Source organism: Hemiscyllium ocellatum, chromosome 16, assembly GCF_020745735.1.
Source record: "Hemiscyllium ocellatum isolate sHemOce1 chromosome 16, sHemOce1.pat.X.cur, whole genome shotgun sequence".
Classification (NCBI taxonomy): Eukaryota; Metazoa; Chordata; class Chondrichthyes; order Orectolobiformes; family Hemiscylliidae; genus Hemiscyllium; species Hemiscyllium ocellatum.
This window is the reverse complement of record NC_083416.1, coordinates 39,560,909-39,587,626: the sequence shown is the minus strand read 5'-3', so window position 1 is coordinate 39,587,626 and position 26,718 is coordinate 39,560,909. Positions and strand designations below refer to the sequence as shown.

The 26,718-nt window shown below is 40.4% G+C and overlaps 1 protein-coding gene across 5 annotated transcripts in view; it reads left to right on the top strand.

Moving 5' to 3' along the window:
* The window catches only part of pdlim7 (PDZ and LIM domain 7), a 143,571-nt gene that overhangs the window by 58,935 nt on the left and 57,918 nt on the right, over nt 1-26,718 (top strand). For 3 of the 5 annotated variants that reach the window (XM_060837144.1, XM_060837141.1, XM_060837142.1), the window contains 2 exons: nt 14,061-14,094; nt 19,978-20,246. In XM_060837144.1, the coding sequence (XP_060693127.1) occupies nt 14,061-14,094; nt 19,978-20,246 (303 nt within the window). Of the gene's footprint in view, nt 1-14,060; nt 14,095-19,977; nt 20,247-22,983; nt 23,001-26,718 lie in introns of all 5 variants that reach the window. The other 2 variants (XM_060837143.1, XM_060837145.1) reach the window with 2 other exon arrangements.

The following is a 26,718-nucleotide window of genomic DNA, read 5'->3' as shown; positions in this document are numbered from 1 at the left end:
CTTCTGCCTCGGAACACTTCAACCCCAGGGCATCAATGTGGACTTCAACAGTTTCCTCATTTCCTCTTCCCCCACCTCACCCTAGTTCCAAACTTCCAGCTCAGCACTGTCCCCATGACTTGTCCGGACTTGTCCGACCTGCCTAGCTCCTTTTTCCACTTATCCACTTCACCCTCTCCTCCCTGATCTATCACCTTCATCCCCTCCTCCACTCACCTATTGTACTCTATGCTACTCTCTCCCCATCCCCACCCTCCTCTAGCTTATCTCTCCACGCTTCAGGCTCTCTGCCTTTATTTCTGATGAAGGGCTTTTGCCCGAAATGTCAACTTCACTGCACTTTGGATTTTGCCTGAACTGCTGTGCTCTTTCAGCACCACTGATCCAGAATCTGGTTTCCAGCATCTGCAGTTATTGTTTTTACACCGCTATGAAGGGCTGCTGCGTCAAGGTTAAAAAGCCCATCTTTCTAATGTTTGGAAGTATATCCTAGTAGTTCCCATAGATTGTATTCTCTAGTCCTCTCATAGTATGATCTCATCCACATAGCATGCCACCTGCTTGCCCACTTAATATTCACTCTCAACCCATGCCAATTCACTCAGATTCCATCAATGCCCACCCCGCTGTGCTGTCATGAAATTAAATCAAGATCTCAAAATCTATTAAAACTTCTGTTCTATTTAGAATCAACACCCTAATTTTTGAAAGCTGATTCATTCTGAATGAGCTGAAAATGTGTTGCTGGTTAAAGCACAGCAGGGCAGGCAGCATCCAAGGAACAGGAAATTCAATGTTTCGGGCCAGAGCCCTTCATCAGAAATGAGGAGAGTGTGCCAGGCAGGCTAAGATAAAAGGTAGGGAGGAGGGACTTGGGGGAGGGGCGATGGAGATGTGATAGGTGGAAGGAGGTCAAGGTGAGGGTGATAGGCTGGAGTGGGGTGGGGGCGGAGAGGTCAGGAAGAAGATTGCAGGTTAGGAGGGCGGTGCTGAGTTCGAGGGAATCGACTGAGACAAGGTGGGGGGAGGGGAAATGAGGAAACTGAGAAATCCGAGTTCATCCCTTGTGGTTGGAGGGTTCCCAGGTGGAAGATGAGGCGCTCTTCCTCCAACCGTCGTGTTGTTACCTCCAGCATCTGCAGACCTCACTTTTTACTCGAACCACCTCCAAACAGACCCCACCACCAGGGATATATTTCCCTCCCCTCCCCTATCAGCGTTCCGCAAAGATCACTCCCTTCGTGACTCCCTCGTCAGGTCCACACCCCCCACCAACCCAACCTTCACTCCACGCACCTTCCCCTGTAACCGCAGGAAATGCAAACCTTGCACGCACACCTCCTCCCTTACTTCTCTCCAAGGCCCCAAGGGATCCTTCCATATCCGCCACAAATTCACCTGCACCTCCACACACATCATCTATTGCATCCGCTGCACCCGATGTGGCCTCCTCTATATTGGGTAGACTGGCCGCCTACTTGTGGAACGCTTCAGGGAACACCTCTGGGACGCCCGGACCAACCAACCCAACCGCCCCGTGGCTCAACAGTTAACACTCCCTCCCACTCCACCGAGGACATGCAGGTCCTTGGACTCCTCCATCGGCAGAACATAACAACACGACGGTTGGAGGAAGAGCGCCTCATCTTCCGCCTGGGAACCCTCCAACCACAAGGGATGAACTCGGATTTCTCCAGTTTCCTCATTTCCCCTCCCCCCACCTTGTCTCAGTCGATTCCCTCGAACTCAGCACCGCCCTCCTAACCTGCAATCCTTTTCCTGACCTCTCCGCTCCCACCCCACTCTGGCCTATCACCCTCACCTTGACCTCCTTCCACCTCTCACATCTCCATTGCCCCTCCCCAAGTCCCTCCTCCCTACCTTTTATCTTAGCCTGCCTGGCACACTGTCCTCATTCCTGATGAAGGGCTCTGGCCCGAAACGTCGAATTTTCTGTTCCTTGGATGCTGCCTGACCTGCTGTGCTTTAACCGGCAACACATTTTCAGCTCTGATCTCCAGCATCTGCAGACCTCACTTTTTACTCATTCTGAATGACCATATCTACATGCCACTGGCATAACCAGCTTGAGCATTATATTTTGGAATTTGTGTTGGCTGGGGGAGACTGCAGTTCATACACGAGGATGAAGGTTACTTGGATAACACGCTTCTGGATGCAGTCACATTGCATCGTAAGAAAGCACAGTCCAAGAAGGAAATGGCTGACCATCCATCAGAAAAAAGGAGGCAGGAGGGTAGTTAGGAAACTCCCAGAATGCACCTTACTCAAAAACATTTTTTTTTCAGTATTGGCAATCTGTGAGAGCAATGGTTCCTCTGAGGATTGTAGTTAGAATGTACGCAAAGGGGGAGCAGATAGAAAGGTACAGCAATCCTGGTAGGGCATTCAATAATGAGGGGTTCAAATGGGTGTTTCTGCGGATATGACAGGATCTGACCATGTAGAGAAATCTACATGAAAGAGTTGGAAGTCCTTCTAAAGGAAATAGTGGGGCCAGCATTTTACCAAACAAAAAGTGAAAGATCATGACTGTGAAATGAGATTGTTGAAACTACTGCTTTGATAGTTGTGTTTTTTGGTTGTGTGCAATAACTTGCTGGGCATGTCAGCAACTGAACTCCCTACTGTAGGGATGAAGGAGATTACCACTCAAATCAGATTCTGTCAGAGCTTGAACAACAAATTGGAGAGCATAGTTCAATGATCAGTTAATTCCCACTAGACGGCAATGCAAATTTCTAATTTGTCAAACCCCAATGATCCCATAGAACCATAGATCTTGAGTAATGTACAGGACTGAATATTTGAATTTTAAAGGACTCCAAGCACAACAAGTGTGGATAAAGTGCAAGGGATTCCTTTTTAAAGAAAAAGCAATAGAAATCAGGAAAGTGAAAAAGGAAATGAGAAAACACTGACGAGTAAAATAAAGGAAAATGTAAAGGCATTTTGAATATCTTCGAGGCACAAGGATACCAGGGGAGAGAGCAAGGCCTATGAGGTACCAAAGTGGCAAACTCTGGAGCTGGAAGAAGTGATGGGTTCAAAGTTTGTGAGAAGATTTGTAGCTCGGGTGCTCGTTGTTGTGGTTCTGTTCGGGTTTTAAATGAGTACATTGCATGTGTTCACAACAGAGAAGATTGATGTAAGTATAGAAAGCAGGAGGGAGGATTATGACATATTTAGGCATGAAATAATTGAGAAGGATTAGGTATTAGCGGTTTTCAAGGGCTTAACATTGAATAAATTCCCAGGTTGCAAAGGAGAAGATGACAAGAGCCATCTATTAATTTTCAAAACCTTCCTGTAAACAGGAGAGTTGCCAGAGGACTGCAACTGCCAATATGGTACTGTTGTTCATAATGAGTGGTAGCAATGAACCAGGGAATTGTAGACCAGTAAGTCTGACATCAGCCATAGAGAAACAGTTGGGAGGAATTTTGAGAGACTGAATTAATCTCTACATGGAGTCACTATGTTTAATCAAAGATAGCTCAAATTTGTTGGGGCAGATCATATCTGGCAGGCTTAAGAGTTTTTTTGAGGCGGTCACTAGACCATCTGTGAGGGTAGAGTCAAAAAGTGTAGCGCTGGAAAAGCACAGCTGGTCAGGCAGCATCCGAGGAGCAAGAGAGTCGACATTTGAGCATAAGCTCTTCATCATTCCTGATGAAGAGCTTATGCTCGAAATGTTGACTGTCTTGCTCCTCGGATGCTGCCTGACCAGCTGTACTTTTCCAGTGCCATGTTTTTTGACTCTGATCTCCAACATCTGCTGTCTTCACTTTCTCCACATCTGTGAGGGTAGTGTAATTCATGCAGTCTGCGTGGATGTCCGTAAGGGTTTTAATGAGGTCTATTATTTGAGACCAGTCAAGAAGGCAAGCCCATATCACCCATGGCAATTTGGATCCAAATTTATCTTAGTAACAGGAAGCAGAGGGTAATTATCAAAGGTTACTTTTGTGACTGGAAGCCTTTGAGTAGAGATGTACTCCTGTTTGATGCTGGATTCCTTACCTTTTTAATGATCTAAAATATATGTAGAAGGTATGCCCAGAAAATTTGCAGATGACCAATTGGTGGAATGGTAACTAGTGAGAAGGAAAGCTTTAGATTATAATGGCAATGTAGACAAGCCTGGTCAGATGGGCTCAACAGCGATATATGGAACTTAATCCTGAAAAATGTCAGGAAATGCATTGAGGGAAGACTTGACATGGCAAGGTTGCACATATCGAATGGTAGGACCATAAGAAGTACAGAGGATCTGAGAGACCATGGTGTGCATATTGATAAATTCTTGAAGTAGAAGACAGCTAGATAAGATAGTTTAGTGGATTGAGATACTTTCGTAAGTTGAGACATTGAATTTCAAGAGCGGGGAGGTTCTGATGGAACTGTATATGATGTTAGTTAGGTCATGTATAGTTCTGGTCACTCCAGTGTAGAAAGGATGTGATTGCTGTAGAGAAGGGATACACCAAGATGTTGCCCAGGTTGGAACATTTGAGCCATGAACCGAAAATATACGGACTGGAGTTGTTTTCCTTTAAAGTGAAGAGGCGGAGGCATAACTTGATTGAGGTCTGCAAAATTATATTACACGTAGATAGGGTAGATAGAAGCTTTTCCCCTTAAGGGTCCACTAAATCTTAAAGTAAGGGCAGGATATTTTAGGAAAGATCTAAGGAAGAGTCTTTTCACCCAGACATGCAATGAGTTCCACATATCCAATCTCAAAGGATGTTAAGGATGGAAATCATTACAACATTTAAATATTTAAATTAACACTTGATGCCACAGCATGATATACTAGGGCCAAGTGCTGGAAAATTGAACTGGTGTAGATAACTGCTTGATGGCTGATCTGGACAAAATGGGATGCAGGGTATCTTTTGTTGTTATTGTATGACTCTAAGATAATTTATGGTTTGTGGAAAGTGTTAAGGTTCCAGTTGATGATGATGTATGACAAGTCAGATCCTAGAGAGAAACCTGACTTGATGGACCGTAAGTTTTTTGTTTTTGCAATTTTTTTGTCATGGTGGTCAGTCAGTGAATATAAGCTACCAATGAATTTTTAACAGAGGAAGTTTTTAAACAAAGTTACTTACACTTAAAAGGCACTATCTAACTATTTGAAATAGTTTTATTAGAAATATAAGTAATAGAGATTCAACTCTGTTACTTCAACAACCTTACAGACACTTCACTGAGGTTTAAGAGTCACCTTGTTTCCACTTTAAAGTTCCTTGTTTAGTAGGCATGGCTGTGTTTGGTGTTTGTCAAGCTTCTGCATTCAACTTTCTTTTTAGTCACTGCTCCTTTTGTGAGACCCTTGAACTGCTAACACAGCTCTCACATTCCACAACATGTATTCCTTTAATGCATTCAACAGCCTTTGATGTTGCTTTACTCTGACATCTTAAGGACTTCTGTTTCTGTAGATTTTCTGTTACAAACTTCCAAGCCACTCAAAAGATCACTTCTGCTTTGATTATTCTAGAGACTGCTAATTTGTATTGCTGATCTATTTAAAAACTTTTTTCTCTCTCTCTGACTTGTTACCCTCCAGTAGTTGATGGGGCGTGGGGGGGGTGGAGAGAGAACCTGCATGCTCCCTGACCTTCTGGGTGGTTCTAGCTTTCTACAAGAACCTGTTGCTGTCTCTATTAGAAGACATCTTTCAACAACAACTTGTTTTTCCCCCACCCAAAGCAATGAGCTAGTCATCCCATTTAAATGTGGTTAAGTATCCTTCCAGGTGACCTGATATCACTTTCGGAGTTAATCACAATGTAATGAAATCTGAGAGCAGTCTGAGGGGTTTGAGAAAAATGGGCTATGGCAAGTTGCTCAGTAAGGTTTATCTCGATGTCAAGATCATCTTGCTGCAAGTTGTAAGCTTTTCTCCCACTCCTTGGTGAGATTCCTACTCTGCAACAAGTTCCAAATTGATACTCATTACTGCTTGTTAAATTCTCATTTTTACTAACCCAAATCACCACATTTAATATTCCAGTTGCAATTCTCCTAAACTTGTGTTCAACTTGCTGCTTGCTCCCAACCATCTTATATTAGATATTGGGCACCAACATCTCTGGGCATTTTTTGCGTGCACCCCATGCCCACTAGCTTTGGCATCCAACATCTGCTAGCCTCTGAAAACTCTCATGGCACTTCCAGTTACAGGGTGCTTCTACATTTCGGTGTTGCCTTTTGGACAGTGACTATCATTGTAACATTGCAGTGAGGTTACTCTTTGCTCAGGGGCATGCACCCCGCTCATCAAAAAGACCAGTCTGCATCTCCAGCTACTTTGCTTGCTATCATAATGCTCTTTCACACTGAGCTTATCTCCATGCTCACAGCATCCGTGGCTTGCAATACCCTGCTGTTTTGCACTTTGGCCAGGGCGCAGAGATTCTAATCTCTCGTACTGATGGTTTTTTCATGGTGTTTAATGCAGATGCAAAGCCAGGTAGCTTGTCATGCTTGTCATTTGGCCTCCGTCAAGTCAAGGACAGCCTCTAGTCCAGCTGGTCAGAGTCAGAGTACTCTCCACCTGAGGGGTGAAGAGCCAAAAAACAGGCCCATGCATCAGCTCTCTTGACTCTCTATCCTGTTTGTGGGTTGTGTTCCTCCTGGAATGAAAGATGGAAGTGTGTGCCTCAGCTCTGTGTATGTGCAGGTGGGGAGGTGTCCTGAGTGAATGATTAGGCACCACAAAGCATCTAGGTTAGTGGAGTCACATGCTGGGTTGGGTGAGCGCAAGTGAGGGATAATGTTGCAGGCAGTTCTGAGACTAATAGAGCCTGGGCCTTGGTGGGTTCTGGAGCAGAGACAGGAGTGAGTGTAAGCTTTTAGAAAGAAGGTAGTGGCACTTACACTGGTGGAAAGGAGAACTTCATTTAGACTTTCCTATTTCACTGATCATTCCTCCAAATGGCGAGAATGCTTTCCTTAGATGATATCCTCAGGCCAGGCTGGCATGGTCTAATGTATGGTCTTCTCTACTGATCCTGGGAGAAGAGGAAGTCTCCCATATGCAAAACCCTGTCAATAGGAACTTCTAGTTCCTGCTTGTAAAGTGTGGCATTGATTTCCACTGACCTCCATGTCTCTGGGTAAATATCAGGGATCATGTAATTTGGACTTTTAAAGATTTGAGCCTGTGTCATAGATGCCAGTCAATTCTCTGATGTCTAGTGAATTAATGTGTATATTGTAAGATTCGGTGAGAAGACTTCTGCCTCGTGGTGCCAGTCACTCTCTAAACTTGGATTCATGGCTGAATCTTAAAAAGGGAGACATAATATTTTGTTTAACATAAAATATGGGAATATTGGCCAAATCCAAAGCTGTACATGGTTTTAGCTGCTATAGATCTGAAGTTTCAACATATTACTAATATATTGTATGAACCTTTAGCCCAAAAACGTTAGCATTCATAATGACAATGAGGTGAATTGTTAACAAGCTATTGATATAATTGCTAACAGATTATGGTTTCAACTCTCATTGACATAGGCAAGCAATTTTTCATTTCTTGAGGAGTGGGTATTTATAGGATTATCATACTGTGAAGTTATTTACTTTATCTGCTCTTCAAGTGCATTACATCTCCTCTAAGAGGTCATGATTCCCACACTGGGTGAAGATCCTTGCTACAGGTCTTGAACTCAGCACTGATGTTGTAGATCTCATTGAGCTTTGATGTTAAAGTCAATGTTTCACATCAGACACAGGATTCTAAGGAAGAGGAGCTACTTAAGTTTTTGTTAAACATGGTTGAAATAATGTAGGATGTCAAAAGCTGATTGGTCAGAACAGAGTGGACTGAAACCACTGTGGGCTTGGTCAGACCTGCAGAAAGAATTGGTAAACTGATATTGTGTTTGACCTTTGCAATGTGAGGGAGGTTTCTTCATTTAATGCATCATAATAATTCAAGGTAAAGTCACCATAGTCTTTCTGGTCAATAAGGCTTCTCTCACATTAGAGATGACTTATGGTAATTTAACCAGAGGGTCACTTTGTGTCAGTTAAGGGGGGGGAAGTTAAGAAAGAAAATCCTTCTTGGTAACCTCAGTCAATGCAGGAATTGAACTATGCTGTTGGTGTCACCCTGCATTTACAAGCTAGGCACCTAATCAACCCCCATATTACAGTAAATGCAACAAAGGTAAGAAAAAAAAGGATGAAGCCTTATTTATATGTTAGTCCAGGTTGTAAGTGGAGGTTATTGACTTATAATGAATGAATGCATACCTTCTGTTGACATACATTCCAGAATTGGCTCCTTTAAGGTATGTACACTTAAATGTATATTTAAATTTCAAAAGAGGTGTAGATTGGAGAGAGTGCTGAGAAAAACGAGGCAATGAAAGAGAATGAATTCTGCATTCTAGAGAGAAGGTTGAAAGATGGGGAACACCAGATTTTAAACAATAAAAAGATGCACTTGCAATATTATTCAAAACTATCTAGACCAATAGCACAATGAATTAAATATTTTTTCAGAAGACTTCTAGTATACCTTGTCAGGGTGTGGTTGCTTTCATGAATAAATATTGTTGATTGTCACTCAGGTTTTCTTGACAATGTAAAATTTAATTGGGACTTCCTTTTGATTATTCCCCAGCTCCAATGCCCACCTGCTGAACCCCCTTTTTGTTTGGAATGTTATTCAATGCTCATCAGATGTTGCATCGTTGTGATTAAGTGTTAACAGCTTGTACAAGGTTCACCAGGATATATATGCATTCAGACATAGAAATATATTGCTGCAAATTAAACAAGTTTTTTTAAGAAGGTTTTTTTAAAAAACCTGTTTTGAAGCAGATATGTTCTTCACTGGCAATCCTGTAAAAAAAAAACTGACTGAAACAGAAGTTGGCTTACAACAGAGGAAGATTTGCCCATGGTCTGTTTCCTGTTTATAACATTGCATGCATTAAGTTTCCTGATAAGTTATCTGGATGTTAGGGCAGTGTACATGTTGCAATGTTTATAAACTGTCACTCCATCAATCATTTTACAACTTCCTTGGGAGTATTTTTATTTTCTGCAGCTCCGTTATGGAGAATTGGAGTCCATGCTGAAGTTAAACTGTGACAATATATTGACCGAGCAACAGCATGGTGAATGGAGTTTTGGAAGCACACTTTTTGTTTATGTTTTTAAAATGCTCAGATCTGAAAGAGAGGCTCAAAATTTAGATCTTAAACTAAGTAGTTTTGTTAATCATCAATGGCCTACATTTATTGTCTGTCCTTAATTGCCCCTTCCCAGAGCCATTTTCCAGGACTCGCATGTAAGCTAGAGAAAGCAAAACCAGCAGGTTTCTTGCCTTCAAAGGACTTTAATGAACAGATTATCATCATCAAATTAGCTTTTAATTCCAGATCTTTGAATTCAAATGTCACCATCTGGCATGATGCACAGGTACTAATAATGTAATGATTTAAAATTTTAGGTGTTCCCCTAGTAGCTGATGTTGAAAGAGTATTGATGCCTTCTGCAGGGTAGAAGGAGGCTATAGAAGAACTTTTTGATTTTCAAATTCTCTTTCTTAATTTTAAAGGTTGGTTCCAGTTAAACAAATCAGTTTAGGATACGAGCAGAAGAAGTTTGGTTAGCCTCAAATTTGCAGCATGAATCCCTATGCCAAGGGTACATTCAGATATTTCAAGTCATGAGGTAGCACGAATGAGGGTTTCAACAACCATTTAATTGAGTTGGAATTGGAATGTTATAAAGGGAGAAATGAGCAAATGTGTTTTTGGAACCTATCCAAGTTAAAGATTATGAACAATTAAATTCAGCCTCATCTTAATCTGGGAGAAGTTTGGGGTAGATGACTAGGGAGCTGGGTTTATGTTGATGACTGAGGACGATTGTGGCATATTACCTGATGATCAATCCTGGTGTCCTGTGATATTATTAACCTCTATCTATATGTGCTACTGAATAACAGTTGTTTGAGATAGTTACTACTACCTCTCCTCCCTGTGCCCAAGAGAAAGGAAAAACCATCTAATAAATGGAAATAGAGAATGTGTTACTAAAGTGTATCTGCAGAAGAGGCACTCTACTTGAATGTCAAGGTTTATTGCAGGACAGTGATTAATATGGGTTCATTTGGTCAGACAAATCACTTGCTCCTTAAGGAGCTGGAATAGATACATCTTCCAAGCTGGAGTCGAACTCCTTGACTATATTCTCAGGCTTTCACTCCACCCTTTCCACAGAGGCCACATTGTAACACAAATATTTGACCCCTTCAGAATCATTACCTTACAACTACAACAATGGTTCTGGTCTTTATTGGGAAGAAATTTCTGTTGATATTAGTAGCTGGCTCAATGACAAGCAGTGAGACACGTGGAGCTGGATGGGATCAGTGTATATATTTAGATAATATCACAAGCACTGTATAGATGTAAGAGGAAGCCAAAGAGTGATTTATGGGGACACCAGAGCAAATGGTATGGGGGGGAGAAGATGGGTTTGTGGGTATGATTGGAAAATGAAGGTACAGACAGCTGTGAGAGGCAGGGGTGATTGTGTTTTTTTGAGGGAATGTTGGAAATTTGAAGATGCAAAATAATGTGGGAGTGAACATTCAGAATGTCAGTTAACATTGGAGCTAGAAAAGGAAATTGGAAGATCATAAATTTAGTGGGAATATAAGGAACAGGAGATGGATCTCATAATGAGTTCAGAGAGGGCTTGACAGGAGAATAGATGAGAAACTTGAGAAAGATGTAAGGAGGCTATTTTAGAGGCAATTTGGTTTGCTGGGCTAGTGGAGAGCAAGGAAGTGGCAAAAATAGCTGATCAGATAATTTCAACCCTGGTGAAAATGCGCATGAGCTCTTTTATACTTATGAGAAGTCAGGCTAACGATTGGAAGGGTTTAAGGAAGTAGTTTGCGGTAGAGGAAACAAACTGTGGGGTTTCCTTTGCATGCTAGGTCATTTTTGGAATACTGAGTAGTTTGGCAATTGAAGGCAGGACCTAATGCCTGCTTTCTCCCACCTCAGTCAGATTTGTCAATGATTGGCTAACCTAGTTGTCTGTTTTATGTCCATTCAAATTTATATCCCCGGAACAGAAATTAGGGCCATTAGGATCAACTAGGATGAGAGTATATCGGTTTTGATTTGGTAAGTGCATCCAAAGGTCAGCTGATTGTAACTGCAGAAATATAATGCATGGAAAACAAAAATGTGTGTTCCAGGAGGACTGAGACAATATTGAAGGAAAATCTTTGATATTTCATTTAAAATGATTCTCTTTCAGAATCTGATCTCCTGCCCTTCATATTTTATCTTGAAGCAAATTAGACTTGAAATTATGGTATCATAGCATCATTGGTAACAGATGACTACTTATGTTTTATGGTTTGAAGAATATAATGCATATTTATTTAGTAAACCTTCCTAAATTTGAAAAATTGACATTAGATTTTGCTATTCTAGCTTTGACTGATCTGATTAATTGATGATGATACTAGTAAGAAAAGCCAGCTTCTATTTCAGGCATCAGTGTTATCACTGGTTCTCAAAGTAATTGAATCTGAGAGGGAGGTGAGAATGATTACCCTTGACCTCATGGCTGCATTTGACCAACTGTTGCATCTAGTCCATAAGAGCCGAGATGGCGGCACATGGGATTTCTCTAATGTTTGGAGCCCTACTTCCCACAAAGGAAGATGTTTAAGGTGATTCTAAGTCCTTCTCAGCTCTTGGAGCCCTACACCTAATCATCAGTTGTTTTATCAATGACCTTCACTACTTCATTTTATGAAGGGGCGATCGTTGCTAATTGCTCAATGCTCTGCAACACTTATGACTTAGAGTCACAGAGATGTACTGCACGGAAATAGACCCTTCAGTCCAACCCGTCCATGCTAATCAGATATCCCAATCCAATCTAGTCCCACCTGCCAGCACCCAGCCCGTATCCCTCCAAACCCTTCCTATTTATATACCCATCCAAATGCTTTTTAAATGTTGTAATTGTACCAGCCTCCACCATTTCCTCTGCAGCTCATTCCATACACGTACCACCCTCTGCGTGAAAAAGTTGCCCTTTTGGTGTCTTTTATATCTTTCCCCTCTCACCTTAAACCTATGCTCTCGAGTGCTGGACTCGCTGACCCCAGGGAAAAGCCTTTGCCTATTTATCCTATTTATGCCCCTCATAATTTTGTAAACCTCTATAAGGTCACCCCACAACCTCCGACGCTCCAGGGGAAAAAGCCCCAGCCTGTTCAGCCTTTCCCTGTAGCTCAAATCCTCCAACCTTGGCAACATCCTTGTAAATATTTTCTGAACCCTTTCAAGTTTCACAACATCTTTCTGATAGGAATCGTTTATAGCTAAATGCAACAGGACTTGCATAATATCCAGGCTTGGGCTGTCCTCCGCCGTATCGGCTGCCAGGAGGACCAGTTCCACCACAGAATACACCAGAGGGCCTCCTTCTTTAAGACAGCAGTTTCTCTTCCCACATGGTTAAAGATGCCCTCCAACACATCTCGTTTACATCCCGCACCTCCGCCCTCAGACCCTACCCCTCCAACCGTAACAAGGACAGAACCCTCCTGGTGCTCACCTTCCACCCTACCAACCTTCGCATAAACCAAGTCATCCGCCGACATTTCCGCCACCTCCAAACGGACCCCACCACCAGAGATATACTTCCCTTCCCACCCCTTTCCACCTTCCGCAAAGACCGTTCCCTCCGTGACTACCTGGTCAAGTCCACACCCTCAACAACCCACCCTCCCGTCCTGGCACCTTCCCCTACCACTGCAGGAATTGCAAAAGCTGTGCCCACACCACCTCCCTCACCTCCATCCAAGGCCCTAAAGGAGCCTTCCACATCCATCAAAGTTTTACCTGCACATCCACCAATATCACTTAATGTATTCGTTGCTCCCGATGCGGTCTCCTCTACGTTGGGGAGACTGGACGCCTCCTAGCAGAGCACCAATCAACCACACCGCCCCGTGGCCCAATATTTCAACTTCCCCTCCCACTCAGCCGAGGACATAGAGGTCCTGGGCCTCCTTCACCACCGCTTCCTCACCACCTGATGCCTGGAGGAAGAACGCCTCATCTTCTTCTGCCTCGGAATATTTCAACCCCAGGGCATCAATGTGAACTTCACCAGTTTCCTCATTTCCCCTTCCCCCCACCTCACCCCAGCTCCAAACTTCCAGCTCAGTACTGTCCCCATGACTTGTCCTACCTGCCTATCTTCCTTTCCACCTATCCACTCCACCCTCCTCTCTAACCTATCACATTCATCCCACCCCCATCCACCCATTGTACTCTTTGCTACCTTCCCCCACCCTCCTCCCCGACCTGTCACCTCCATCCTCACCCCCATTCACCTATTGTACTCTTTGCTACTTTCTCCCCACGCCCACCCTCCTCTCATTTATCTCTCCACCCTTCAGGCACTCTGCCTGTATTCCTGATGAAGGGCTTTTGCCTGAAACGTCGATTTTCCTGCTCCTTGGATGCTGCCAGAACTGCTGTGCTTTTCCAGCACCACTCTAATCCAGAATCCGGTTTCCAGCATCTGCAGTCATTGCTTGTCACTTATCAGCCCAAGATAAAAACAGTGTGTGCACAAGTGCCAGACAATGTCTATCTCCATCAAGAGAACTTAACCAATGCCCTTGACATTCAATGTCGGTTCCCTATTATCAACAGCCTAAGGGTTGCCATTAACGAGAAACTGGTTAAGTGATATAAATAGTGCTTTCAAAACCAGGTAGGTAAAATACCTTTCATTTCAGGTAATCATCCTTGAATCATACTAAATCTGAGGAGCTAGTCCTTTCAATACCTCATTGTGCTTGTTTGTTAATACAATCATTCCTTTTGAGAGTGGTTCTGTGATACATGTGACAGCATTTTGTTCTGTAGTTGTTCTCTGTAGTCTATAATTTTCTAATGAGCTTTAGCACAGCAGATGTTTCAACATATTTCTTTTTTTGGCTTCTCTTCCAGAGTTGTTCGTTCCACAGGAGGTGGTGATGAGAAGGTATAGTGGATGACTACTTTTTCTACAAATACTATGCATGTTTATTTTAAAAATAATAACCTAAGGCAGACTGTGTCAAGTAATTTTTTTTCAATTGTGCAGGTTCAATGTAATTCTTGTACCATTGTCAAACGAAGTAAAAAGTCCCTCACTAAAAATGGATTATGACTTGATTGTGTGCTAAGATTATATTATCTCAATTATTAACATGATTTTGTTTCTAACCTTCCCGTTGGAAATCCTGGATGTATATTAAAACACAAATTTGTCAATACCAAAGGTGGCAGAGTTCACTCTTGCTTAATCATGCATGACTGTTGAGGTCAAGTAATTCAAATTGCTTTGCTTTATGTTGTAATTACTGACTTAATGTTGAGATTCCCACTTTGTGAAGTACATTTAATCTATTGAGACAATCTAATATTATATTGTGATTGCTAATGCATGGTCAACCAGTATTTAAATTACCTTTTTTGTTTATTTTGCTTTTAGTGGTGATGTTTTTGTCCAAATTTATTTTGAGTGCATCTCTTAAGCTAGAGGAAAAATGACAAATTTCTGCGTTTCCTTGAGCAATCAGCCTCCATTTTGCCTGGGTTTATGTGGTAGACATTAGTGCTATGTTTGCTTACAGCCCTTTTTATTTAGTGTTGACTGTTTTTTTTTCCCCCCAAGATCACTCAGATTGGGCTATTTTGGTATCAATGTCTGTTCTGCTTCTTAACACTTCAGCAAGGTAAAGGGTACAGTGATGGCTTTCCCTCCAAGAACAGGATGAGAACACTGTGATATGGTTTTACTGCATTTACAAAAAACTTACTTTGTGTAGCTAGGGGGAATAGGAGTGTTTCCCCAACTCTAACTCTAGACCGAGCTTTTAGACATCCCCTTCTTAGCCTAAGGATTATTCCTGTGGGTCCATGGTGCCAGCCTACTCCAGGTAATCTTAACAATTTAAGCAGTCCTCTCCAACTCTTTTTTTTTTCCCCCAATTTTATTTAATTAGAAATTGATGAGTGGCATGTTGGAGAGGCCTGATACAGTGGCTTAGTGGTTAACACTGCTGCCTCACAATGCCAGTGACCTGGGTTTGATTCCAGCCTCAGGCGTCTGTCTGTGTGGAGTTTGCACATTCTCCCTGTGTCTGAATGGGTTTCCTTGGAGTGCCCTGATTTTTTTCAGCCACAATCCAAAGACGTGCAGGTTAGTGGAATGGGCCTTGCTAAATTACCCATAGTGTTCAGGAATGAGTTGGTTAGGTGCATTAGTCAGGGGTAACTACAGGATAACAGGGTAGGGGAATGGGTTAGTCTTTGGAGAGTTGGTGTGGACTTGTTGGGCTGAAGGGCCTGTTCCTACACTATAGGGATTCTGATTTGGCTGAGCCTGCCTACTGGCACTCCTGAATAGGCACTCCGTGTTTTCTTGCCATGATCATGACCAAATGTTTAAAATTGAGGCTTTTTTCCTCTGGCGGTTTAGTAGTACTTTGGGATATGGTTCTTCCGACTTGTGCTGGTTTAGGATTAAGAGAGAAATTATTTGTCTTTTTAGCAATCTCATTATTGCCACATCTCTGCTGTTACATATTATTGGACAGAGTGAATAGCACACATAGAATTGCTAGATGTATAGTGTTCTCTCTCAGAATAATAAAACATCTGACTCCTAAAACTGACCTTATCCAAGGACTATGACTACAAGTTGTTTATGCTGGGAACTTTGTGTCTGGGACACATTGCAAATTCAAAAAGGCCTTTTTGAGTTACTTAAGAACCTAATTTAGATATGGCAACAAAGCATTTCCCATTGTCTAGTGAAGCAAGTAGAAGAAAGACTGGGTTAAGTTGCAGGCATTCATTTGGACCGTGACCTAATGTGTTGTGCTATGTACTTCAATGATTAGAACTATCAGGAGGGCTAGAGACAAGAGGCTTGAGTCCAAGTCCCACGTGTCCAAGAGGTCTCTGATAACATCTATGAACAGGTTGATTTTGAATCTATCTTGAATAAAGACTTATGCATTTCAATGAAAGGTGTTATGATCCTAGAGTAGACTGCTGAATTTGTGTTATAATTTAGCTGGTGACCAATAACCACTTTATGAAGTGAGATTTGTGGTATTAACAAAGAATAAAGCCCAACAATTCTATCATTTAAACAAACCAAAGTTTAAACTTGTCTGTAGAAAGAGGAATATGATCAAGGGTGCGGATACAACTTTTTATTCTAATTCCAAGAATCCATCTGAACCAGGGTCACAGTCTAAGGAAATGGGTAAACCATTTAGGATAGATGAGAAATGTTTTCGCCCAGAGAATGGTGAGCCTGTGGATTTGACTACTGTAGAAAATAGGTCTGTAGAAAAGGACTGCAGATGCTGGAAACCAAAGTCTAGATTAGAGTGGTGCTGGAAAAGCACAGCAAGTCAGGCAGCATTTGATAAGCAGGAAAATTGACGTTTCGGGCAAAAGCCCTGCATCAGGAATGGGGCAATGTATTTTGGATGTGTCAAGATTGTCCCACCACTTTGGATCATTTAAGCAAATGTGTTAATACCAATGTAGCCTTGGAGTAAGTAATCAACTCCGTCAAAGGTCATTCCTGATGAAGGGCTTTTGCCTGAAACATCAATTTTTCTACTGTAGAAAATAGTTGAAGCCAAAGTATCATATCTCATTTTTTAAAAAATGAGATAGATAAAGTACTTGGGACTAAAAGAATCAAAGGATGTGAGGAAAGAGGCACAGGCTGTTTAGTTGGATGACTATAATGAATGGTGGAGCAGGCTTGAAGGGCCAAATGGCCTACGTGTTCTATTTTCTGTGATTCTCTGTCTAATTGATGAAACTGATGTCTGAGACAGAAACGTAATAGTGAAGGAATGGGTAATTGGCATCTAGCTAACAGTCTTATGTGCTGGAAAAATTATATTTGTGGCTTCACCTTGCATGTCTCCACCATGTGCTGCTGACTATTTCCTTCAAGTAGGTAAAAACAATGACTGCAGATGCTGGAAACCAGATTCTGGATTAGTGGTGCTGGAAGAGCACAGCAGTTCAGGCAGCATCCGAGGAGCAGTAAAATCGACATTTCAAAACGTCGATTTTACTGCTCCTCGGATGCTGCCTGAACTGCTGTGCTCTTCCAGCACCACTAATCTAAAACCATTTCCTTCAAGTGCCTCTTGATGTCTCATTGTGGGACATGCATTACATTGGCTATGTTGTATTAGTAATGTGATCTATCTGAGCAAGATTTGTGGTATGTTTTGTGCTCTCGTTTCACTTTGCTTTGCAGTTCAACTATACATGCGTTAGGTTTATCTGCTAGGTAAGGATTAACAATTTATGCAGCATGAATATCTTTGGATCCTTTGATTCAGATAATGAAGACAAATTGGATCAACTTAAACGCATGTTAGTTGTCTTCCCCTCTCAACCAAATACCATAAATATTTATCACTAGAACATCAGAAGTTAAAACTAGTATTGGGAAATGGTACACAATGGATGATGAATTTGGACGTGGTTATCACACTTGATTTTATTTCCAAATGTAAAGAAAATGTGGTGGATGTGAGACTTGAGCTCCAGTGAGCTAGCAAACATTTTTGCATTGGTGCATACTAAGTACAATTGCTGATTATTACATTTTGTACGTCACAAACAAAACTAGTGAAATTCAATAGAAACAACCCCTTGACTTAAATGTGTTTTGCGGAAAGACTTGGGGAGCTGTTGTCTATTGTCTATTAATTTTGCTCTATATATTCTGAAATTAAGTGAAATGTTGAAATCTTTATCCTTGTCTTTTTACGTTGACGTGACTATTCAATGCTCTCTTAGCCAACTGCCCATCTTCTACCGTGTATAAATTTAAGCTTATTTGAAACTCTGCCAATGTCTTAATTTAAGCTTGGTTCACCCTTTGCTCCCAGGTTCACTGATCAACATTGATCCTGGTTGAGCAACACGTCTCTTCTTTTAATTCGCATCCTTGTTTTCAGGACCTTTGACAAACCCGTGCCTCCCGAGCTCTGTAACTACCTCTACAACCCTCTCTGTCCTTAGAATTTAACTCCTGAGTAATGTTCTCACTTGGCAATGTATTTTGGATTCTTCCACCACTTTGGATCATTTAAGCAAAGGTATTAATATCAATGTAGCCTTGGAGTAAGTAATCAACTCAGTTAAAGGTCATTCCTGACACCAGAATGGAGGTCAATTGCAGTGCAGTACAAGGCTAGCAATAATGACATTCTAAAATTTCTAGGTACCTATCTACAGTTCTTTTTCAAATGAAAAACTGTATTGCAGTCGAAATTTTATTTTGAAGTTCATATTGTCAGAGATCCAAGGTCAAAGTGTGTTTGACTTTATGGTAGGTGTTCTTCCACATTTCAATTTTTCTTTCCTATCTGTTGCTGATTTGGTTTTGGAGAAGGATGTAGTTCACTATGCTCTCCTGGGAGTTATTGCATGCATAAGCCAGCTTACAAAAGCATGGAGATTGGTGTCATGTTCAGTCGAAGATTAACAAAATCTAACTTTCTGCCTGGAGTGCCTAATGGATATCTGTGATAAAATAGCAATGCCTGGTTACTTAAAGTCATATATTAGTGTATCTGACTGGACGTAGATTTCTGTAGTGTCTCAAGATTATAGTTGAAGTTTTATCACCAGTGATAATATTGAGTTAACGGTACTGTTTTTCCAATGAAGTCATGCTGAAATCAAATCTTTAGAAGTGCTTGCTCAATAATCTAAATGCTGAACCTATTCATACTAAGGAATTAGAATTACAATTTTTTTTAATCAGCTGAGATGTCGGCTTATGCATTTAGCAGCCTGCAACTTCAAATTATTAACTCTTCATCAGTGTAAGGCACTGGTCAACTCTATTGCTGAGGATTCAAGCGGAAAACCCTTTGTAATGTATTTGCTCAAGTACAGGAGCAGTGGTGTTGTTGCAGTTTTACAGGGTCTTGATGAGGCCACTCCTAGAATACTGTGTGCAGTTGTGGTCTCCTTTTCTGAGGAAGGTTGATCTTGCTGTTGAGGGCAGGAAAAATTTATTGGGCTGATTGCAGGATGAGAAATTGACATTAAGAATTGTTTTTGCTGGAGTTCAGCTGAGTGAGGGGGGCTCTTATAGAGACTTACAACAGGAGACTTCTAACAGGATCAGGTTGGGTCGATGCAGGGAGGATGTTCCTAATGCTGGGTGAATCCAGAATCAGGGGTCACACTCTGATGATTTGGTGTGGACCATTTAGGGCAGAGATGAGACATTTCTTCATCCAAAAATGGTGAGCCTATGGAATTCATTACCACAGGAAGTAGTCAATACCAAAACATTGAATGTGTTCAAGAGGTGGCACGATACAGCAGCTGTAGTGAATAAGAACAAAGGTTATGGGGAGAAAGCAGGGTTAGGCTATTGAGCTGAACAGTCAGCCATGATTGTGATGAATGATGGAGCAGTTTCAAAGGGCCAAATCGCCACCTCCTGCTCCTATCTTCTATGCTTCAATGTTTTTAAGACCACCATTATGCAATTGCATTTTGTCAGTACGTATGACAAGTGAACGTGTTTGTTATGAAGAACTATTCTTTGGGGACCTGCTGAAAACATTATTCAAGGGCCAAGTATTATTGGAACGTATTATGTTGGAATGAATTACCTTTTTGACCTTCAATATTCATGCAGCTTGGATTTAAAATCAACAATTCAGTGTTTTGTACTGTTATGCAATTATATTCTTAAATAATAACTATAGACAACTCCATGGTGCTTGAGTCTTGCCTCAATGTCTGACTGACTGTGTAACTGCATGTTGCTTGTGGTGTTTTTGAGTTTTTGTGTGTTTCTTTTGCTCAGGATTTTATGCTTACTGCACCTTCTGTTCCGAAGTACTCGTTTGACTCCAACATGCCACTGAATAAGACAGCAAGACCATTTGGTGTTACAACTACGGGAAGTTCAAATTCAGGGACACCAATAAAGTCAGTGAGCTACAAACCTGTATCCCTATATACTCCACCTTCTGCTTTGCCTAGCATCACACCTGCATCCCAGACACAACTGCAGTATGGCACAACCACAGAAAAGCACAGCTCAACTGCAACCACATTGCAGCATCCAAATGGGTATGTCAAAACATGCATACAAACCTGTCAACAAAATATAACACAAAAATAAAATGCTGTTTCAAAATCATTGCACTGGAGAGGAAGTTCCATTGCTAAGGTCCATTAAAAAATAATCATTTTATAGGAAATATAATAACTATGCAGGCATTGCTACCCTAAATGGACAAATTTCTTGAGGTCAAGCACTGATCTTTGATTTTACTGGATGAAATATAACGTACAACCAACTGGAGTTACAAACCATAATGCCTTGGCAATAGACTTTCCTCTCTCAAATGACAACTGCCTTAACCAGAGTGCCCACAAAAATTTGTTTTTTTTAATGCATAGAGTATCAGTGAATTATATCAGAATGCTTTCTGCATGATGCATGACTGTTCAAACTATTCTAGCTTCGCAAAGAAAAGCAGTTTTTCAAGTTTGTTAAAAGTGTGACTTTTTAATGAGCAATATGTTTCACTGTTTACTGCTTTTTGCAAGTATCTTCTGTGATTTGCTTTTGCTCTATCTGACATTGATCAAAGTATTTTGGGACAGTTTAATTAATCAACTGTACTGGGTGTCATTTGCATTTCGGAATGATGGAAGTTTCCTTTGTAGTTAAACTATTTGCACTGGTTATTATGTATAGCCTTTTAAAATATTTCTGCACAAAATTATTTTCCAGATTGTGCCAAACTTGATTAATCTAAGGTGCTCTGGATTTCTGATGTGTTCTAATTTCATTTCGATTGTCACTTGTTAAGTGCATGCAACAGTATGGCATGAGGTTACTGTTTTGGAACTGTGGATTGGCTGTAGTAACATCTGTGCAAGTTGTGACACTTCCTTTTTAAGAAATTATAAATGAGCTTACTGCTCAGGGTCAAATTCGACAAGTATGCAGTAATGCTTACTCAACACAGGTCCATACTTGGAAAGGTATATATTTATCTTGGCCTATATTGAGCCTCTTGAATATGTACCTACTGCTTCAGTTAGCAAGCTTTGGAAGTACTTGTCAAGAGATGTATTTCAAAATATCTGTCGCTGATGCAAAATATTGTTCTTCTAATTCTGAAGCTTTCAATGTACTCTATAATTTTGATCACGTTTAAAAAGTAAGCATGCAGCCAACAGAATCTCACTGAGACACAATTTGGGCTACATGAATTATTTATTACATTCTGGGACTTCATGGCAGTAAGCTTTTGTTAACTATGAGTACTGAAGAAAACGTCCTTCAAAATGCTAAATATAACTACTGCAAGGTTTTTACTTTTAAGAGAAATTGAGAGTTTGGCAATGTGTGGGGTGAAATTTGTTTTCGGCATCAATACAAAATCAGTAGGAAAGAAAATCTTGCGGGAGTAAAAGAGACTGCTGATTCAGTTTTTTTCCAGATTGTGGTGCTACCAAAAAACAATTGCAAGGTGATTTCTGCCTATTTTCTGAAAATAATCCTGAGGCCTTATATCATGCATTTTGCATGTTGCAAATATATTCAATATGAAAGTGGCTAAGTTTGGCAAATAGCTAACTGGCAGTGTTTTGACAATTTTAAATATTCACTAATTACAGGAGGGTGGCATGTTGAAATTTAACTAACGCACATTGACATTGACAATGTAAAGGTAAAAGCTAATGTTGCCATGGTCCTACTGGACCTCAAGGCTGATCTCTCATTAGAATAGAGATGACGAGTGATGATTGAACCGAAGGGTCACTATGCCTTGGGCAAGGGAGAGGTTGAGAAGGAAAGTTTTTCATGGTAACCTCAACCAGTGCGGGAATTAATCCTGTGCTGTCAACCACACTCTGCATCACAAAATAGCCATCCAGCCAACTGAGCAAACTGACGGTATTATTGTCAATGTATGGATTAATGCACAAGTGGGAAGAGAGAAAGAGTTTTACGCGATTTTTCTTTTAACATATATTCATGACTGCTTGACTGAATAACGGTTACAGTTTGTATGTCAAACTGTGACTTAAAACAAGAACTATTGTGTTTCTTTTTGTGCACTAAGCTTCTTACAACTAGAGAGTTGTTTTCAGATTCCTTTCTATTGTTCTCTTTGTCTGGCATATGTTTTGACATGTGGGACTACAGAAATAAGTATAAATTGTCAGCATGATATGGTTGACATTTTCTATTCTGTTTGCATTGTGAAGTAAAACAACAGGCATGAAGAAAAATACTTGTTTTTCTCCTAAATTGTGATAGATGATTTGCATGAAGGAAGAAATTGCAGGATGTACCTAATACGTGACTTTCCAATGCATGTAGCCACAGAGCTGTCAAATTAGTCAAGTGGAATCGCAAGTCAACTGTGCCTCAGGATGTTTATAACAGCAGGGTATATTGAATGTTTTACAGTCAGTTAATCCTATGGATAGTGAAGACACTAAATGTTCTGATGACTTTTCCACTCTTCTGGTGACTCAATAAAAGTATATTTTTGTTTTATGGTTTCTCACAATTTTCAAATGTGGCAGTACACAAGGATGTGAAAAAAGATATTTGAAACTGTTTTACTTCAATAGTTTGAAACTATGAAGGGAAATTTACCCTTTCAGCAAATCTGAATGATGGTAGTCCATATATCATACTATCTTCCTCCTCCATCTGTATCTGACCTTCAATCTTTGTATCTTTTTATTTTCACTGCCATTTTCTTTTATTTAAAAACTTTATCTTTTAGCTATCACTTTATATTTTACTCATCTTGTACCTTTTTTTCTTTTTCTTCAGGCGGATACTCTAATCAAGTTAGTACATTTTTCCTTCTTTTGTATTTATTTAATATGGGTGGCATAGTGTAATTTACCCTTGAAAGGAAAAACCATGGATTTGCGTAGCTCTTCAGTCTTTTACATGTAGAAGTGAATCTAAAATATATGTAACCACTGCAATCTTAACTGAAACTCAAAACAATTAATAGCTTCACACCAAAGTATACGTTAGTATAGCTGTGTATTAAGATAGTAATTTATTGTTTTTTTTCTGTTCTAAAGAACAGAATATATATTTATATATTTGCTGTTTCCTGAGAGAGAGAAGTTTTTTAATAATCAAATATAAATAAACTTGTAATATCTTAACTGAGATACATTTTGCTTTTCTATTTCACCCTTTGAATAGTGAAGCACATTTATTTCAAATTTGCTACCCTTTATAATGGTTGTCTCAAAATTCTCAAGGAAGCATTTTCACTTTCAGTACAAATTGCATTAATGCATATCAACTTTTGAAAGAAATTCTGACGCTAAAGTGTGTCGAAGTCTAAATATACTGTTGTACGTTAGCTTTAATTGCTGTCCATAACATTCTCACTGGTTAGGTGGTGATTGGTGTTGAATTGTACTCGAAGGAGAGAGAATAATTTGAGTATAGGAAGAAAGCTTTGTTACATTAAAAAGCAACTTTTAACTGCTGTGTGGGATTGAGAGGCGGTGAAGTATTGAAGAGGTTGATAAAACGCAAGTAAAACAAACAGTGGAAGGCAAAACATTATGGAGACAGGACCCTGAGCAGATTAATAAAACATCCCTGTTCGGCTAGTAAGAGAAAGTGTTGCTGCAAGAGGTGAATACAAGAAGAATTGCTTGGTTGGTACTGCAGGCATCCTAGCATGACGGAAGGTGGCAGCAGAGACAGTGTTGGGACTCCATGAGCATAAGCTGAAAACAAAGGTAAATCGAAACGGTATTACTTACAGAAGTTGTCATGGTAAAGAGAACCTAACACTAATTTGTCTAAAAATTAAAAAAAAACAAATACATTGGATGCTGGAGATTTTCAAATTAAAAAAAAACATAAGATGATGGAGAAGCCGAGTAAGTCTGGCTGTGGACAGAGAAACCAGTCAATGTTTCATACCAGTATGACTCTTAGAAAATTGCATTTCCAAATTTTCCACGTCAAACCCTGTCACAACCTCTCAGCAATTTCATTGCTCATCATCCACAAGTGTGGAATAAGCTTCCAAATGGATGTGGTTAGTCATAAGTTCCAGCTCTATCCTACATAGTTTCTTCACAATTGCTTCTGTTACTTGAGGGACTGAAGTTTCAGTGGAGCTAAATTTTCTCTATGGTACAGTGGTTAGCACTACTGTCTCACAGCGCCTGAGACCCGGGTTCGTTTCCCGACTCAGGCGACTGACTGTGTGGAGTTTGCACGTTCTCCCCGTGTCTGCGTGGGTTTCCTCCGGGTGCTCCGGTTTCTTCCCACAGTCCAAAGATGTGCAGGTCAGGTGAATTGGCCATGCTAAATTGCCCGTAGTGTTAGGTAAGAGGTAAATGTAGGGGTATGGGTGGGTTGCGCTTCGGCGGGTCAGTGTGGACTTGTTGGGCCGAAGGGCCTGTTTCCACACTGTGTAAGTAATCTAATCTGATGCTTTAATTTTTGGCTTCCAACAGATAATTCACTCCATGTTTGATCATGCCAAACCAAACACAAATACCATTCGCTGGTATTTCATTCAGTCCAGAGCTGAGAGTCAAACTTGTGTTCACTAGATACTTTTACTTTGCACCTTTTATTGAAACAGCAGATCCATGCAACCCAGTTTGACTCCTGGCACCTATACATTTGCCTTCATCAGTTTTGAAACACTTCAGTAACAAACTTTCGAGGCCATAATCTCCATGTTGCACCAATTCCAGAACTCTACTTACCCACCTTTTTATAATCCATATTGTTTGTTTTCTTTCTAAACATCATTTTAAAAAGAACTTTATCCTCATTTGTTAATGTCTCCGTCACCTCATTGATTCTAAAATGTTAGAGTTTTATGCAACCTTGTGAGCATTCCTGCTCTTTCATGGTCTCACTCTCTCTTGTTTTCCATTTTCCGTCATTTCACCATATTTTGTACAACTTTCAGCTGTGTGGCCCTATTCTCCAGAGTTCATTTCAGAATCCTAAAGTTAATGCATTTCTTTAAAACACATTTTTCCACTATGCTTTCAATGATCCCTCGTCTAAATGTAATTATTTCCATGCTTGCATAGCAAAAGTTTGGAACTGTAGAAATGGGACTCCCAATTGACCAGTAGGGAGATCATTCTTCAGATCCCTGTATATCAGGGTGAAGTTCTAGGACTTATGTTCACAACTTTTCTTTTTTGTTTTTGTCTTTTACATAATTATTCAGGTCCGATTATAAATATCTCTGTTATCTTTGATTCATCTGACTATGTGCTTGGCTGTCTATTACATAAGTCTGAAAACATCGGCTGATGTTACTACGTCATTCAGAACAAGGCGAATTTCTTATCTTTTGTGATGTAAACAATGTTTGTAAATATTAACTAAACAATGCACATCCAAGCTTGCAAATGCTGAGCTCAAAGTGATAGTAAATAAGTCACAGGACACAGATAAGCACGTAACTGATGCCTTGATGGTAGCTATGTAATGACCCCATACTTTGGAGATTGTAGTTTTATTGTAACAGCAAACATTCTGATGCTCCTGCTGTTTAGGTTAGAGGCTAGAAGGACTAATTAATGGATGAGTCATTTAGCTATTGCTTGGAAGTACAGTTGACCCATAAATCCTTAACTTGTCAGCAGTCAGGGAAGAAAGTCTGATATGAAATGTGATCCACATGTCATCCTTGAAGCATTCATAGGTTTCCTTAAAGCAGATACATCGCTGTAACTGCTGTTTCAAGAACTGAAAGCCTATTACTCTATTACAATTATTAGGTGAAGTTGGACCTACAAATATCGTGGCAGAATGATGGGCATAAATATTCTGGCCCTGATCTTTGCAGACCTCTCTTGTATGTTTCCTTTTAATCTTGCATCACTTCATCCATGAAGTAGCATATTTGAAGTGCTTCAGAATTAAGTTATCAGTAATTAAAATTGCCTTATCACTCCATCCAGAAGTCTGGTCTATTTATTGCATTTCCTTCTCACTCTATTACAAAATGTTTCAATTAGAATTCAGCATTTCATAATTAGCAAGCAATATTAATTTAAGTTCCACATAAACATGTCAAATGTATGACAAAAAATTCCCGACTAGAAGTGTTGTCATAAAATCTTCCTTATTATCTAACAAGAATAGTTGCAGATGTCTGACTGTTTTAAGAACTGGCACAAATTAAGCTAATAAGTACATAGACATAATGTTCACAAATAATATATTTTAAGAAACCATTTCATTCACTCACTTACTGAAGTGAGAGTCACCACCTTTGACATCAAGGCTGCATTTGACTGTGCCATCAGGGACCCCTAGCAAAACTGGAAGCAATAGCTTTCAATGGGCAAAATTTATGGTTGGAGTCATACTTGGCACATAGGAAGATCGTTGCAATTGTTGTAGGTCAGTCATCTCAACTCCAGGGTTTCCTCAAAGTAGTATCCTGGGCCCAACCAATAACAGCTCCTTCATCAATGACCTTCCCTTCATCATAAAGTCAGAAGTGGGATTGTTTGCTGATTATTGCACAATATTCAGCCCCATTTG